The sequence below is a fragment of the Diceros bicornis genome, chromosome 2, assembly GCF_020826845.1.
Source record: "Diceros bicornis minor isolate mBicDic1 chromosome 2, mDicBic1.mat.cur, whole genome shotgun sequence".
NCBI classification, from domain to species: domain Eukaryota; kingdom Metazoa; phylum Chordata; class Mammalia; order Perissodactyla; family Rhinocerotidae; genus Diceros; species Diceros bicornis.
The window spans coordinates 12,381,877-12,394,772 of NC_080741.1; the positions used below are offsets into that span (position 1 = coordinate 12,381,877).

The following is a 12,896-nucleotide window of genomic DNA, read 5'->3' on the forward strand; positions in this document are numbered from 1 at the left end:
AATTCTCAGCATCGTACAGACATTTACCCAGCTTCAATATACAGCACCACAAGGGAAAGGAATTAGGGTCAGCCTGCTTTCCAGAGCAGGTGTAGATTCACCCATTCATTTAACAAACACTCATGAAACACCTACTGTGTGGTTGGCAGTGCTGGTTCCCGGGGTACAGAGGGAAACAGGACAGGGTGCCCGCTCTCAGAGAGCAGACAGTCTTGCAGAAGGAAAAGACAGAACTGAGAATTACGATACTGCATGGCTGGTGCAGGAGGGGAACAGGTTCAGGGCATCATGGATGTACATCAAAGAAGCACCAGACTCAGCTGGGGGGTCATGGAAGGTTCCTGGAGGAGAAAAGGGCTGAGTGAACTAAGTGGAGGGGAGAAGGGGAGGGAGGTGAGGAGGCGAACACTCCAGGCAGTGGGGCAGCGGGATCCGGGCGCAGAGAACAGGCTGGCGGGGGGAGAACACCACGCAACTCGGCAATGCTATGGCATAGAGTCAAGGGGAAAGAGGAGTCACAGAGGGCAAAGGGCCTCCCAGAGACCACGGCCACCAAGGAGCTGCTGGGGCCGGATCTGTGTTTGAGGACAGCCACTCTTGGGGGAGCAGTGGGGTGCAGAGATTTGGGGCCCAACCTGTACACAGTGAAGGCCAAAGTGCTGGGCGCTGAGGTCCCAGACTGGCTTCATCAGCTCTTGGCTCACCACATGAGACTTCCCACATACAGTCCCTGCTGCCTGGCGACCTAATCCCCCCACCCTCCCCAACAACTCCAGCCCCACAGCTCACTGAACATAAAACGGACACCCAACACCAAAGAACCAACCAGCGGGCCACACACTTCTGCTCTGTGAGAGCACAACGAGAAATAAGCTGAGCCACTCAGTGTCTCTGCCTTGGGAATCTGACCAAGAATCTAGAATAACCAGGCAGTTTAGGAATCCATGCAGAAGCCAAAAACGTGTCACTAGGCCCAGCGAGGCCCTCTTGTTCCTCACGGCCCAAACAGCACACCCAGAACAACGCTCAGCAGGTTAGGATTCCTACTCAGACCATCCACCATTAGCCTCATCGTTCATCTGAAAAACTACTTGTCTCCTCCCCACGAGGGCCCTCTATTTCAGAACAAAGCCCCCTGCCTCCCCCGACCCGGCCATACTTACAGAACTGCAGGCTGAGGCTCAGGAAGGCCAGCAGTGCAGCCAGGGCCAGCAGCAGCAAGAAGCGATTGCGGAAAAGCATTATTATTTTTCTATTTTCTCTTCATGGTTTCACCTCAAATCGGGAACACGTCCTGTGAATAAAGCAGAGGCAATAAACATGTGTTCCGAGGTGGAAAACCAAGTTTGTCAACTGAAAATAATCCAATTAGGCCAGTCCTCTGGCAGGGAAGCGTGAATCCTAGGTGGAGAACAATAGCGTGCTGTGGGTCATGTCTTTGCCCCCAGATAAGCCCGGCCGAGGATGCTCCCTTCAACTGAGAAAGAGGAAACCAGCTCACGAATGCTCTGTTTATCTGACACCAACAGGGACTGACCTTCCCAAAGGAAACCGTAAGGAAGCTTATTGAGCACTGATGGTGGGTCAGATGATGAAGTCTTCACAAGGACCGGCTCACGCTCACCCATTCTGACCCCCAACTTCTAAATCTTCCACCTTTTTTGACGAAGATTTTGCTAAGATGACTCTGGTCTTCTTAACCTGAACGTCAATCACTGCCACGTGTCCCACAGGAAGGCCTGCAGGGACAGCTGGGGTGCGCCGTGTGCCAGAGGATTTGTTCCTATACCAAGGAGCCCCGTCTACTTGTTAGAGACCTCCCGCTACCCTGGAGCACTGGGCCTATTTCAGCTGCATTCACGGGTCTTCCTGCAGCCCCACTCCACCATTCTAATCGCCTCTAACCATACTAGAACTGTGCAAAAGGATTTTTTTTAAATGCTGAAGGAAGCCCTAAAAGTCCCTTCTGTGAAAAAAGTGTATGGTTGCTCCAGGTTTTACTCCATCAGTCTTAGATATCAAGTTCATTTCCTGGTGCTCATTGGGGGTTAAAATAGAACTTGAATATCACAGTCTCTCCAGAAAAGGCTCTTAAACTACAGTCTGATTATAACAGTAATTTCAAACTTGATTTTCGTGGCAGAATCTTTTCCTCCTTCAAATACAATCTCCTTCAGATCCCCGACAGACACAAGCAGGTAAGGCTCCTTTGCTGACGTGAGGGCTGCACACCTTTGTCAATATAATGAAAGCTACTGATCGTACACTTTGGGTGAATTGTATGGTATGTGAATTATACCTCAATAAAGTTGTTTTTCAAAAAAGCCTATCTGCAGAGAATGAAGCAGGAGCCAGGGCCCTGGAGTCTCTTGCTTGGCAGCCCCCCACCCCAAGGGTCCTGCAGGGGAGTTTGAGAACCACTCCTTTAAAGGCATTTGCCAGAGACTTTCCACCAAAAATGAACATTTGCTAAAAGATTGATGAAAATACACTTGTACTGCACAACTGAGCCTGTACATCCGGCAACCAGCGTCTCTGTTGACAAACAGATCCCAATTTTACACCTTCAGATAGGCCCTGCTTCTGTCCCTTTAGTCACTGCCCCTAACCAACAGCCAGTGCCTAGTGTCCCAAGACCATATGCAACCCCTCTTGGGGACACTCCTCTCCTTGCCCTGGAGGGGACTCACCAGCCTACAAGCTCTCTGCATTTCTGGCTAAAAGAACACACTACAGCTGATCCCACCCAGGAGTTAACATATTTGGGACCCCAAGTAAATGTTTTCTGTTTCCAAAATTCAAACTCCCCATAGCCTTCACCTGAGGGCGTTTGAAAGGACACGCACAGACCCGAAGGCAGCTCAGCAGAATCTGTGCTTGGGGGGGAACGACAGCCAAGACTTCTGCACTGAACCCCCGCGGAGGCCGAGGTCACAGTAAGAACGTGGGCCCATCTGATCTGACTGTGGCCCTGCATGTGTTCCCTCCTTTGGCAACCCTTGATGCTGACACACCCCAATCCTAGATATCAAACATCAAGCCTGGGTAGCTCTGGGCCCCTAATCCTTGCCTGAGGCGTCTGGGAGTCATCATAGTCCACTCTCTTGTATCTTTGACCTTCGGAGTGTCCTTGACAATGCTCCTTTGATGGTTCAACAGTAAACTCCCCCCAAAGGAAAACAACCGAAGTCAAATCCAAGTCACAGTCTCTCTGCCCTCCACTCTGGACAGGCTATACTGCCTGGCCGAGTTCCCCAGGGGATGAGCATGGAAGGTGACAACATTCACCTGCCAACACTGGCCACAGTGTTTTCAAAACATACCCCACTTGGGCAGAACGTCAGTGTTCCCTCAGCCACCCTTCCACCAGAGTGGGAGGCCCGAGGCAGCCTCCTGCTAGGCAGCCTCCGACCTTTGCTCTGCTCCTCCAGGAACCAGGAACTTCTAACTGCTCAAAACTATCCATTCCCTGGGTTTCCACTCACTGAGCACAGTGGGAGCCAGCCGCCTTTGACTGTGGAGCCCTTGATGTCACCTCATTTACGCTCTGCAGAACAGGCATGTGCGTGTCTAATGTGCAGACAGAAAACCAAAACTCAAGGGCACAAGGTTATTAATAGTCGTGGTAACAAGATACAAAACAAGATCTCTGTGCCTCTAAAGTTCTTTTTTATGTGTCATAGTGTCTCCTTCACATGTCCACACACTGATTCTAGTTGTGGATCAACACACGATAAGTTAACTGTTGGCACGTGCCAGCTTCTTAGATACTCAAGGATGGCTACCTGCTCCTGGCTAAACAGCCTGTGGGTTTCAGAACCTCTCCTTATCTCACTCCTGATCGGATTTATTCTGCTTTATCAATGACCTTCTTATAAGGCGATCTTTTTAATTTGGGGAAGGTGAGTGGGGTGTGTGGGTGGAGATCAGATCACAGAATGGGGAGAAGGTTCAGAGCAAATGTCTCCTTTCGGGGGTCCCTGTACCCCCAACAATAAATATGCTGGGGCTTTTCCTCATGCCTTCCTCACCCTTCTGTTATGCTACCACCTTCTGTTGAGGCTAATGCCGTCTTTGGAAGGTCTCCGTTTCCTTTACCTGAATGTCTTCAAGTGTTCCTGCGTGACAGACGGCCTTTGGGGTCTTTCAGAGTTCCACTACTAGTGGAAATAACAGTCCTTGCTGCCTAAAGATGCTCTTTCTTGTGGGACCACATCAGCAGCGTGGTGTAGAGAAAGGGGCACAGCACATGGAGTGAGACAGACCTGGGTCAACACTGAGCTCAGTGACATAAGCCAAGTCACTTAACCTCTGAGACTCAGTTTGCTCATCTGTAAACGGAGACTAATTCCCTCCGGATGTTGTGAGGACTAAATTAAAAGGCTAAGTACAATCCCCAGCGTACAGCAGACATTCAAAAGAAAGTGGCCGTTGCTAGCTTCATTCCCCACCCATCTTCTACCAGTTCACTTTGTGGCTTCTTCCCTCCTCTTGGGAAACAGGACTAGAGTTTCTCAACCTGTTTGCTGGCTCCTCTAGCTACGTGAGTACTGAACGCTCATGTGTTTTGTCCATATCCCTCCCTCTGTTGCTCAGGCTCGAACGCTGTCTTCAGCCTCTCACTCTGGGCCTGGGAAGCAACCTGGGAAACCACCACTCTGACTTCTGAGCCTTGTGGTGTGCTTCAGCATCTCAGAGACCAGACCTGCCTTTTGGCTGCTCTGCGTTTGGGTGTGGGAGGTGAGGGCCCGTCTTCGGGTGCCGGGCCAGCTCTGGCCCTTCAACCACTTCCTGCCTCCAGCCTCTCGGGGGATTTTCCATTACACTCACTGGCAGATGAGGCCACTAGAACTGCTAAGCACACTGCCTATGCTTTTACCTGACACTGCCTTTCCGTACGAGGATTAATCACAACATGGTTCAGAGATGTCTTCAGACGGGCATTGGGTGGAGACAACTGCTATTTCCTGAGTTAAATCTTAGCATGGTTGATTTGTTGCAGTGATGGCCCCCAATTTGTTCATGCTTTTCTGTATCTGCCTTGTGTAGTTTCCTCCCACGCTGACTCTAAGCTTGGACAAGGTATATGCTTTGGCTAACGGGAAAAGAGCAAACGAGCTGCAAGCAGAGGCTTAAAAAGTACTTATGCACTGGGGCTTGTCCTCCTTTGCTGCTTTCAGAACACTGAGACCATCCCGTGAAGACGCCCAGACCAGCTGCTGGAGGAGGAGAGACCACAGGGAGCCAAGGCAAGCAGTCCCGGCTGAGGTTCTCTTCAAACAACCAGCCTGCCAATCACCACACATGTGAGTGAGGCCATCTCAGCCCATCCAGCCCAGCCACACCACCAGTAGGTGGACATCAGGAGAGTCAGCCCAGACCAAGAGAAGTGCATGGCCAATCCCCAGATCACAAGCAAGTGTAACGGTTGCTGTTTTAAGCCACTAAGTTTTGGGAGCTTGAGACAAAGCAAAAGCTAACTGATCCAATAAAGAGGAAATACCTGGCATCTTTACCAGGAAATTCTGAGCCAGGGCCTAGGTCTCCAGATCCTCATCTGCAGGCACCACATGCAAAGCTCCATCTTGTCTACATTCTTCAATATGCTGAGTGTTTTTGGGGAAAGGGGCTATATTTAGCTCCAGATTTAACACACTGAGGATACGCTGGGTGAACCAGATGGCCGGGATCATGTGACTGCCTTACTGCTTTTAGTTTTTGGGCTGCTGACATCTCTGCAGATCTTTGGCTTTTCACTTGATGACACAGGCCTGGATCTGGGAACACCCACTCTTTCCCCTGATACTCTCTGAGTTTCTGCACTCTCCCCGTCTGACTCCCTTTGGCAGTCTCCAAATGCCAAATGCTAAGCAATGGTCAGAATCTCCTTACTTCCATTTGTGCTAGGACCAGCCTAGGGTGCACACAGCCCAGGTCAGGAGGGATGATGACACCGAGCCCCAGGATAAACACACACCTTCTTCAGGAGCCGACTTCCCGAGAAAACTTGGAGGGGAAGGTCATGCTTTAATCTTAAATTTTTAAAGTGGCTAAACAATGATGATGTAATCCAAACTTCACATGGATTTCAAGTTTGTCTTTGCAGCTGGAGCTGGGCTTCAGTGTGTGTATGTACGCATGTGTGTCCAGTGTGGGAACTGGGAGCATGGTCCTGCCCTGGGGCGTTTCCTCACTGAGGCCACCTCCTCAGTGGAAGAGACTGAGGGGAGCCCTGATGTAGTGGAGGCTCCAGAAACCAGCAGATCTGTGGTCACTTCCCTGATCCGCTGCTATTTTCTGTGTGCCCACTTGACAACTGCCTGGCTTCACTTCTCTGAGTTTCAGGATCCCGATCTTTAAATAAGATTGGGGATAAGAGTATGAAAGAGCAAGAAGGTGGTGAGGAGCAAATATCATGATATGCAGAGCACGTGGCACAGAGTCAGTACGTGCTGTGTTTGACTCCCGGGCTCTGGAGGAATCATACCGACCCCTACACCCTCATCTAAACACAAAGATTCACCCCTTCCCCTGAGCTTCTGCCTCTGCCCCATGCTGTGGTTCCTCTTCTAAATCCTGGTCACTGGCCACTTCCCTCCTCACCGGCCCCAGCCCCATCCGCCAGGGCAGGCAGCCACATCTGCAGCCCCATTCTGGTTCCTCCACCACCGCAAGCCTTCCTTGGGGCTGACTCAGCTGTGGTGTCCCTGCCTCACCACAGGTTTTTTTTCCAGCCTGGAACATCTGTCTCAGCTTCTGCTGGGCCCCATCCTAAGAAGATAAGGATTACTAGCCAATGGGCTCTCTCTGCGGCCCCAGCTGCAGCCCTATTATCCAGAGCCCCCTTTCTCTTTTTCCATCCCTAGGCAGGAGGCTCATGCAGCCACTCAAGAGGTCACGTAATCCTCAGGTTCCCTTCTGGCCATCTTCCTGCATATTCCCTCCATGGGGGCTCTGCAGGCACACACGCCTGGGGTCTACTGCAGCTCCTGCAGACACCCCATCAGACTTGTCCAAGTCATGCCAAGTGACAGCCAGGACTCTGGGCCTATGGCAGAAACCTCACAGCCCACTCACTCATACCCAGAAAGTCAAGTCCATGGGAATTCATTGCCACACCATCAGGGGGAGGCGCTGAGGGATTACAATCTTCTTCAGTACAGCCCCCACAGCTAATCCTCAAACATCTCTCCAGTCCCATCACCTTCCATGGCAAAGATGCTCTTGGCTCAATATGGCATCACAACCAAATCCAATTCCTTCAGTGGAAACACTTCAGTGGAAACAACTGTTTTCTGTTATAGGCTGAACATATAACAGTTTCCAGTCATCAGATGTCTATGGGCATAGCCTTAGTCCCCTGTGCTAAACCCACACAGCAAAAATACCTTAGTCCAGAAAAAGAACAACTCTGAATTCCTAATGAAACAGCAAAAAAAACCCCCAGAAAACTCAGCCAACTCAATTCAACTTTACAACAGATTTGAACAGTAAAAGAAAATATTTTAGAATAAGATTCTTAAAAAAAGTACTAGTTAATAGGCAGTTCCCATTATATTACGGTAAATACCATTTCTGGACAAAGAGGAAAAAGGAGCATGTCAGAGACATTTTTACAAGCTCCTGGTCTACCACCAGGGAGTCCCAAAGCCCAAGCCCTGGCCTGGTTTTTTTCCTCATAAGAGCTGGAAATGCCACATCTACTGACTGTGGTCTCAGGGTCCCCTTCAAAGGGTACAGAATTTAGGATTTCAAACATGACCACAACTGCTTAAAAGAAAAATGTACGTTCAATGATCTCTCATTTGTGTAGTTGAAATACCATTACCAGGAATAGAAAGATAGTATTTAAAAAAATGCTTTAAAATGTATTCTATACTTTGACTTTTTTTTTGTCCTAATCATTTTTGCCTAAGAAAATACGGCATTATAATTTTAAAAAAACCCTCAAGTCTATAATTGTGAACTAAATATGAACCAAGCAAAGGTAAAAGCTACATCTTAATAGTCCTCCCTTGTCCAAGGTCACCTCAAAGTAAAGTTTAATTGCAAAATCAAAGATGCTTGGCTAAGAATAAACCAAGCTTAAAGTCTGATCAATGACAGACAGACAGATTCCAGAACCTCCTGGAAACCTCAGGCAACGGGATAGGCACCAAAGAGGCTGTGGGCTCCCAGCAGTTATTCACATTCTAGTTATTCAAATTCCAGCTAATTTGTAGGCTCAGTTCTAAAGGTTGAAACCAATTCGTTCATCTGGTCAATCAGTTGATTCAAACCAACCTATTTCCCAAGAGCCAATACGCGTTGGGCACCATCTGAAGCGCTCAGGACACAGGACACAGCTTCTGCCTTCCTGAAGCCCACAGCTGAAATGTATCAAAGTTTATGGGAGAAATTATATGAGATCTAGGAATTGCTTTAAAATATTCCTGGGGGGGGTGGGGAGGGGGCTGCAGGCTGAGGAAGAATCAGTGAAACAAGACTGGCAAAATGTTGACAATTGTTGAAGCTGGGTGATGGATCCTTGAGGGTGCATTATATGATCCTCTCTGCTTTTGAGTATGTTTGAAATTAAAAGTTAAAAAAAAAAAGTGGAGGGGCTGGCCCGATGGCGTAGCGGTTAAGTGCGTATGCTGCACTGGGGCGGCCCGGGGTTCGCCGGTTCGGATCCCGGGCGCGCACCGATGCACCGCTTGTTAAGCCATGCTGTGGCGGCGTCCCATATAAAGTAGAGGAAGATGGGCACGGATGTTAGCCCAGGGCCAGTCTTCCTCAGCAAAAACGAGAAGGATTGGCATCGGATGTTAGCTCAGGGTTGGTCTTCATCAGAAAAAAAAAAAAGGTGGAAAAGAAAAGAAAGTTCACAGTCTGGTCAGTGGAGCAATGAGTAAATAGACCATCAGGCCATATGAAACCAGTGCCATGGGGGGCGCGGCGTGCGGGGAGCGGGATGGGGCTGGGGAGGAGACAGCACCGAGGCCCAGAGAGGGTGGGTAGGCTTTTGGGGAGAGCTTAAGCTTCCAGAGCAGATTGGAGCTGGTGCATTTGTAATTGCATTTTAGGAAAACAGAAACAGCACTAAGACTGTTGGGCGGCAGTAGGAGGGTTTGCGTAGTTTGTGAGAGGAGCTAGGGAAGGGAGGTGGGTTAGTCCAGGCACCAACCAACAGTTGCACAGGCACTGACGCCCACTCCCTCACTGGAGTCCTCCCTGGGCACAAAGCCACTGACCTCCAGGTGGATCAGGAAGAGGGGTTTGATTCCAGGACCCACACCACCAAGCATTGCCAGCTTGAGGGACAGGCCAACTTCGTGGACTGATCCTCATTTTCTATGGTCAGGGTGCTATCCCCTCCCAGCACCAGCCTCCTTCAGAAATACAGGACAGGAGCAGGCCCAGAGACCTCCCTGCTCCTCATGCCTCCTAGCAATGTGGTGTGCCTCTCTTTGAACATTCTGCACTTTGTCCCACAGCAGACCCTCCCAGGGCTGCTCTCTTACCTGGGTACTCTCCTGAAGCACTACCCCAGTCTTCTACCCTGGGGTAGTGAAGGGTGATGTAACCCATAACAACATCATGCCCAGATGTGACAGGAGTGGCAACAGCCACCTCCTGGCTATGGAATAACGCGTAGGAGGCCAATCAACGCTGCAGACGGATCCCAAAGCTGGCCCTGGATAAAGGGTAGCATCAGGCCCAATGCTCTTCTACCCTGCTTTCAGGGCTCGCTATGATCTGGCCACACCCCACAAATCCCACCTCAAGTCCCAGTCCTTCCCACAATGCGTGGCTAAGAGCGTGGTCTCAGGGGACAGTTGGCTAGGTCTAGAACCCTTCTCCAACCCTTACTGAGCCACAGTTTCCCCATCTATGAAATGGGAACAATAGAGTCCATCGCATAGGTTGTATAAGGGTTAATGGGGTTAGTACACGTAAGGGACACAGCACAGCACCTGGCTCCATACGTGCTCAATAAAAGTTAGCAGTCAGTGACTTCTCTTACGGTTTTAATACCTACCACTTACACATGAGGTACTCACCCTGCTGCCCCCTTGTCTGCCCCTACTCTAGAAATAGGATGCTGGTGAGACCATGCCAGAGGAAGCCAGAGTTTGAAGAGGTTTTAAACACCACCTGGTTCAAATGCCTCGGTTGACGAGAAGAGAGCCCAGGACAGGTCAGAACTGGCACAAGGCTTCAGGCTGCTCGAGGAGCCTGGCCCTCATACCTCAAACCTTTGCTTCACAATCAGAGAGTGGCACCCAGTGCTCTGTCTTTGTCACGTTCTTCCTCTTCACTGTGGAGGACACACTATGTGGCAGACACTTCCTACTGTCCCCCAGTGTCTACTCTCTCCTTACTAACAGAATCCTCTAGGTTTTAGCTGGACACATGGCCACTCAGCTAGAGATAATATTTCCCAGAGTCCTTTGCAACTAGTTGTTGTCGTATGATCAAGTTCTGGCCGATGAGCTGTGACTGGAAGGAATGTGTGCAGTTTCGGGTCAAAAGGAAGCCGCCTGTCCTGTCCCCCTCTGACCTTCCTTCTTCCCTCTACCCATGCTCTGAATCACTGGCGTGTAGTGAGCCAGCTTTCTTGATGCATATGGATCAACATCCTAGTGGCTCACCAAGAAGAACCCTGGGTGACCCCATGGGGCAGGCCACCCATCTCTTTGCCTGCCTACCAGCTCCAGTCGTTTTGGGAGAGAAAAATCAATCTCAAAACCTTTTTAAGTCATTGTTCTTTCACTTCTGGTAAAGCAGCCAAACCAACATTCTAACTAGAACTTGCCACTAGCACCAAAAGACATTGGTCCTCTTCACGGCGGCTCCCTCTGTAGGTGATGGGGAAGAAGCACACACACATTCATGATGAAATGCATTAGGCAGAAAAATTTCAACCGTGACCAGGCTGAATGTCAGTTGTAGATCTGGTATCAATGAGCCATGGTCATGGTAACTTTCGTTCTTTTTGAGGTTTATATTTTGCTTTATCTTAAATAATTCATGTATCTATGAAGATGGCTTGGCTGCAGGCAACAGAAAACCCCAGCTAACACAAAGGGACTCCAATATTCTCACATTAATGAGTTACTGTGTCAGGAATGGCAGCTCCAGGTGAGTTAATTCAGCAACTCACAGGCATCATCAGGAAGCCAGGATCTTTCCATCTCTGGGCTCGTCTGCCATCCTCTGTGGGTGTCCTGTCCCTAGAATGGCTCCCCTCAAGGGTCTTAAGATAGTGACCACGCTCCTAGGCACTACAGCCACACTTGCAATCTGCAGAGGCAGGAGGGATAAGCCTGCGCATTGCTACTAGAAGCAAGAAAGCCTTTCCAGAAACCCTCCAGCAGACTTCCCCTAAATCTAACTGCCAGAACTGTGTCACACACCCATGCCCAAACCAATCCCAGGCCCCGGGGAATGGGTCACAATTGGGTGAAACCAACCAGGATTCACCTACTGGCGGAGGCCTGCACAGGGAGGGCAAGGGTGGAAGCCTGAAGAGACTTACAGTTCTGTTAGGAACAAGGGAACAGGAGGCTGTCAGCAACAGCCAGCCCACAACTGGAGAAGATGTGACAACACACACAATTATTGTAAAAAATTATTCTCAAACCCCGTCATCTGATGACAGTACCAGCTGTTTTCAGATCCAGCAATCAAAGCACATACTGTCATAATTATATGTTTAAAAAACATCAGTGCTGGTTTGCTCAGGTATAATTCGGCAGTGACAAACAGCAGAGCAGCATCCTTCAGCCTACTAACTGTACCTGTTCTACTAACAAGACCTTTTACTCCACATTTCACGTGTGTTTAAATAGGCAGTGTGAATTATTTATCTACCGTTTCTTTCCAAAAAGAATTTGAGGCAGATAATCTGCAGATTTAGTATTTTTAAATCCTTGAATATTAAAGTTTTTCTTCTTCATTTGTGAACTACATGTTCCTCTCACCCTCTCCTTTGAGGTGTTTCCAGCTCTATGAGGAGTAAACTTCTCAAGACAGCTGATCATTTTGCAGGACCAGAACAGACCGAAATAATGAATTCATCGAGCCAGGATTTTCACTTTTTATATACTCTTCAGTTATCTTTTCTGACATTTTGGGAGAAGTCTGTGTTCCATCCAACTTTGCTGCTTTGCTCTTTCTTAAGTTTTAGAAGTAGCTACATCTGAAGCTGGCATTCTTATTTGAGAACGTCAAGATCAACCATAATAAGCACCTCAATGAAAAAAGACGAACATGCAGGTGGCGTGATTTACTCACAGCAAAGTCACTTTAAAAATACAGCTGATTCTTTTTATTTTGCAAGCAAACTGCACCAATTAAAAGTTTCTTAAAATGTCAAGGAAAGCACACAAGAGGATTAAATAGGCAGGGCTGTAAACCTAGAAATACAAGTGGTGTACAATGTAGGTTCAAGTGGTAAAAGTTAAATTTTTAAAGGCAAACAAAAAAGAGCTTACAAGGTCCTGAGAATCACGGCGGTGTGACGTGAATCAAGCACACCTGGCAGTGCAGGTGGCCAAGGCCACTTACGCTTTGTGAAACCTGCACTTTCTGTTAATACTACACAGAAACAGGATTTTGCTCTGCGTGGTACATGGTCGGGAGTACTCATGCACGCCACAGATCAAGGCATTTCGCCCAATGAGGCGTTTTTCGGCTGGGAGCACACCCACCTACAGAGCTCTAACAAAACCCTGTGCTCGCTGCCAGCCCACTCCATGCCTTGATCATGACGAGGTGTGCAGCACCAGCCCTCGGTGGATTGCTACCACTGCCAGGGCCAGCGGGCAGGAACTCCATGCCCTTAAATATCTTTTAGAAAACTGCCAGCTGATTCAGTGGGAGGCGAATAGCTTCAGTGTCGGTACAGAATG

The 12,896-nt window shown here is 49.0% G+C and overlaps 1 protein-coding gene across 3 annotated transcripts in view; it reads right to left on the bottom strand.

Annotated features, from left to right (window-relative positions):
• PXYLP1 (2-phosphoxylose phosphatase 1) overlaps nucleotides 1-12,896 on the bottom strand; it is a 66,515-nt gene that overhangs the window by 32,516 nt on the left and 21,103 nt on the right. For all 3 annotated transcript variants that reach the window (XM_058551954.1, XM_058551949.1, XM_058551944.1), the window contains one exon: nucleotides 1,164-1,294. In XM_058551954.1, coding sequence (XP_058407937.1) covers nucleotides 1,164-1,242 — 79 coding nt within the window. In that variant the 5' untranslated portion in view covers nucleotides 1,243-1,294. The remainder of the gene's footprint in view (nucleotides 1-1,163; nucleotides 1,295-12,896) is intronic.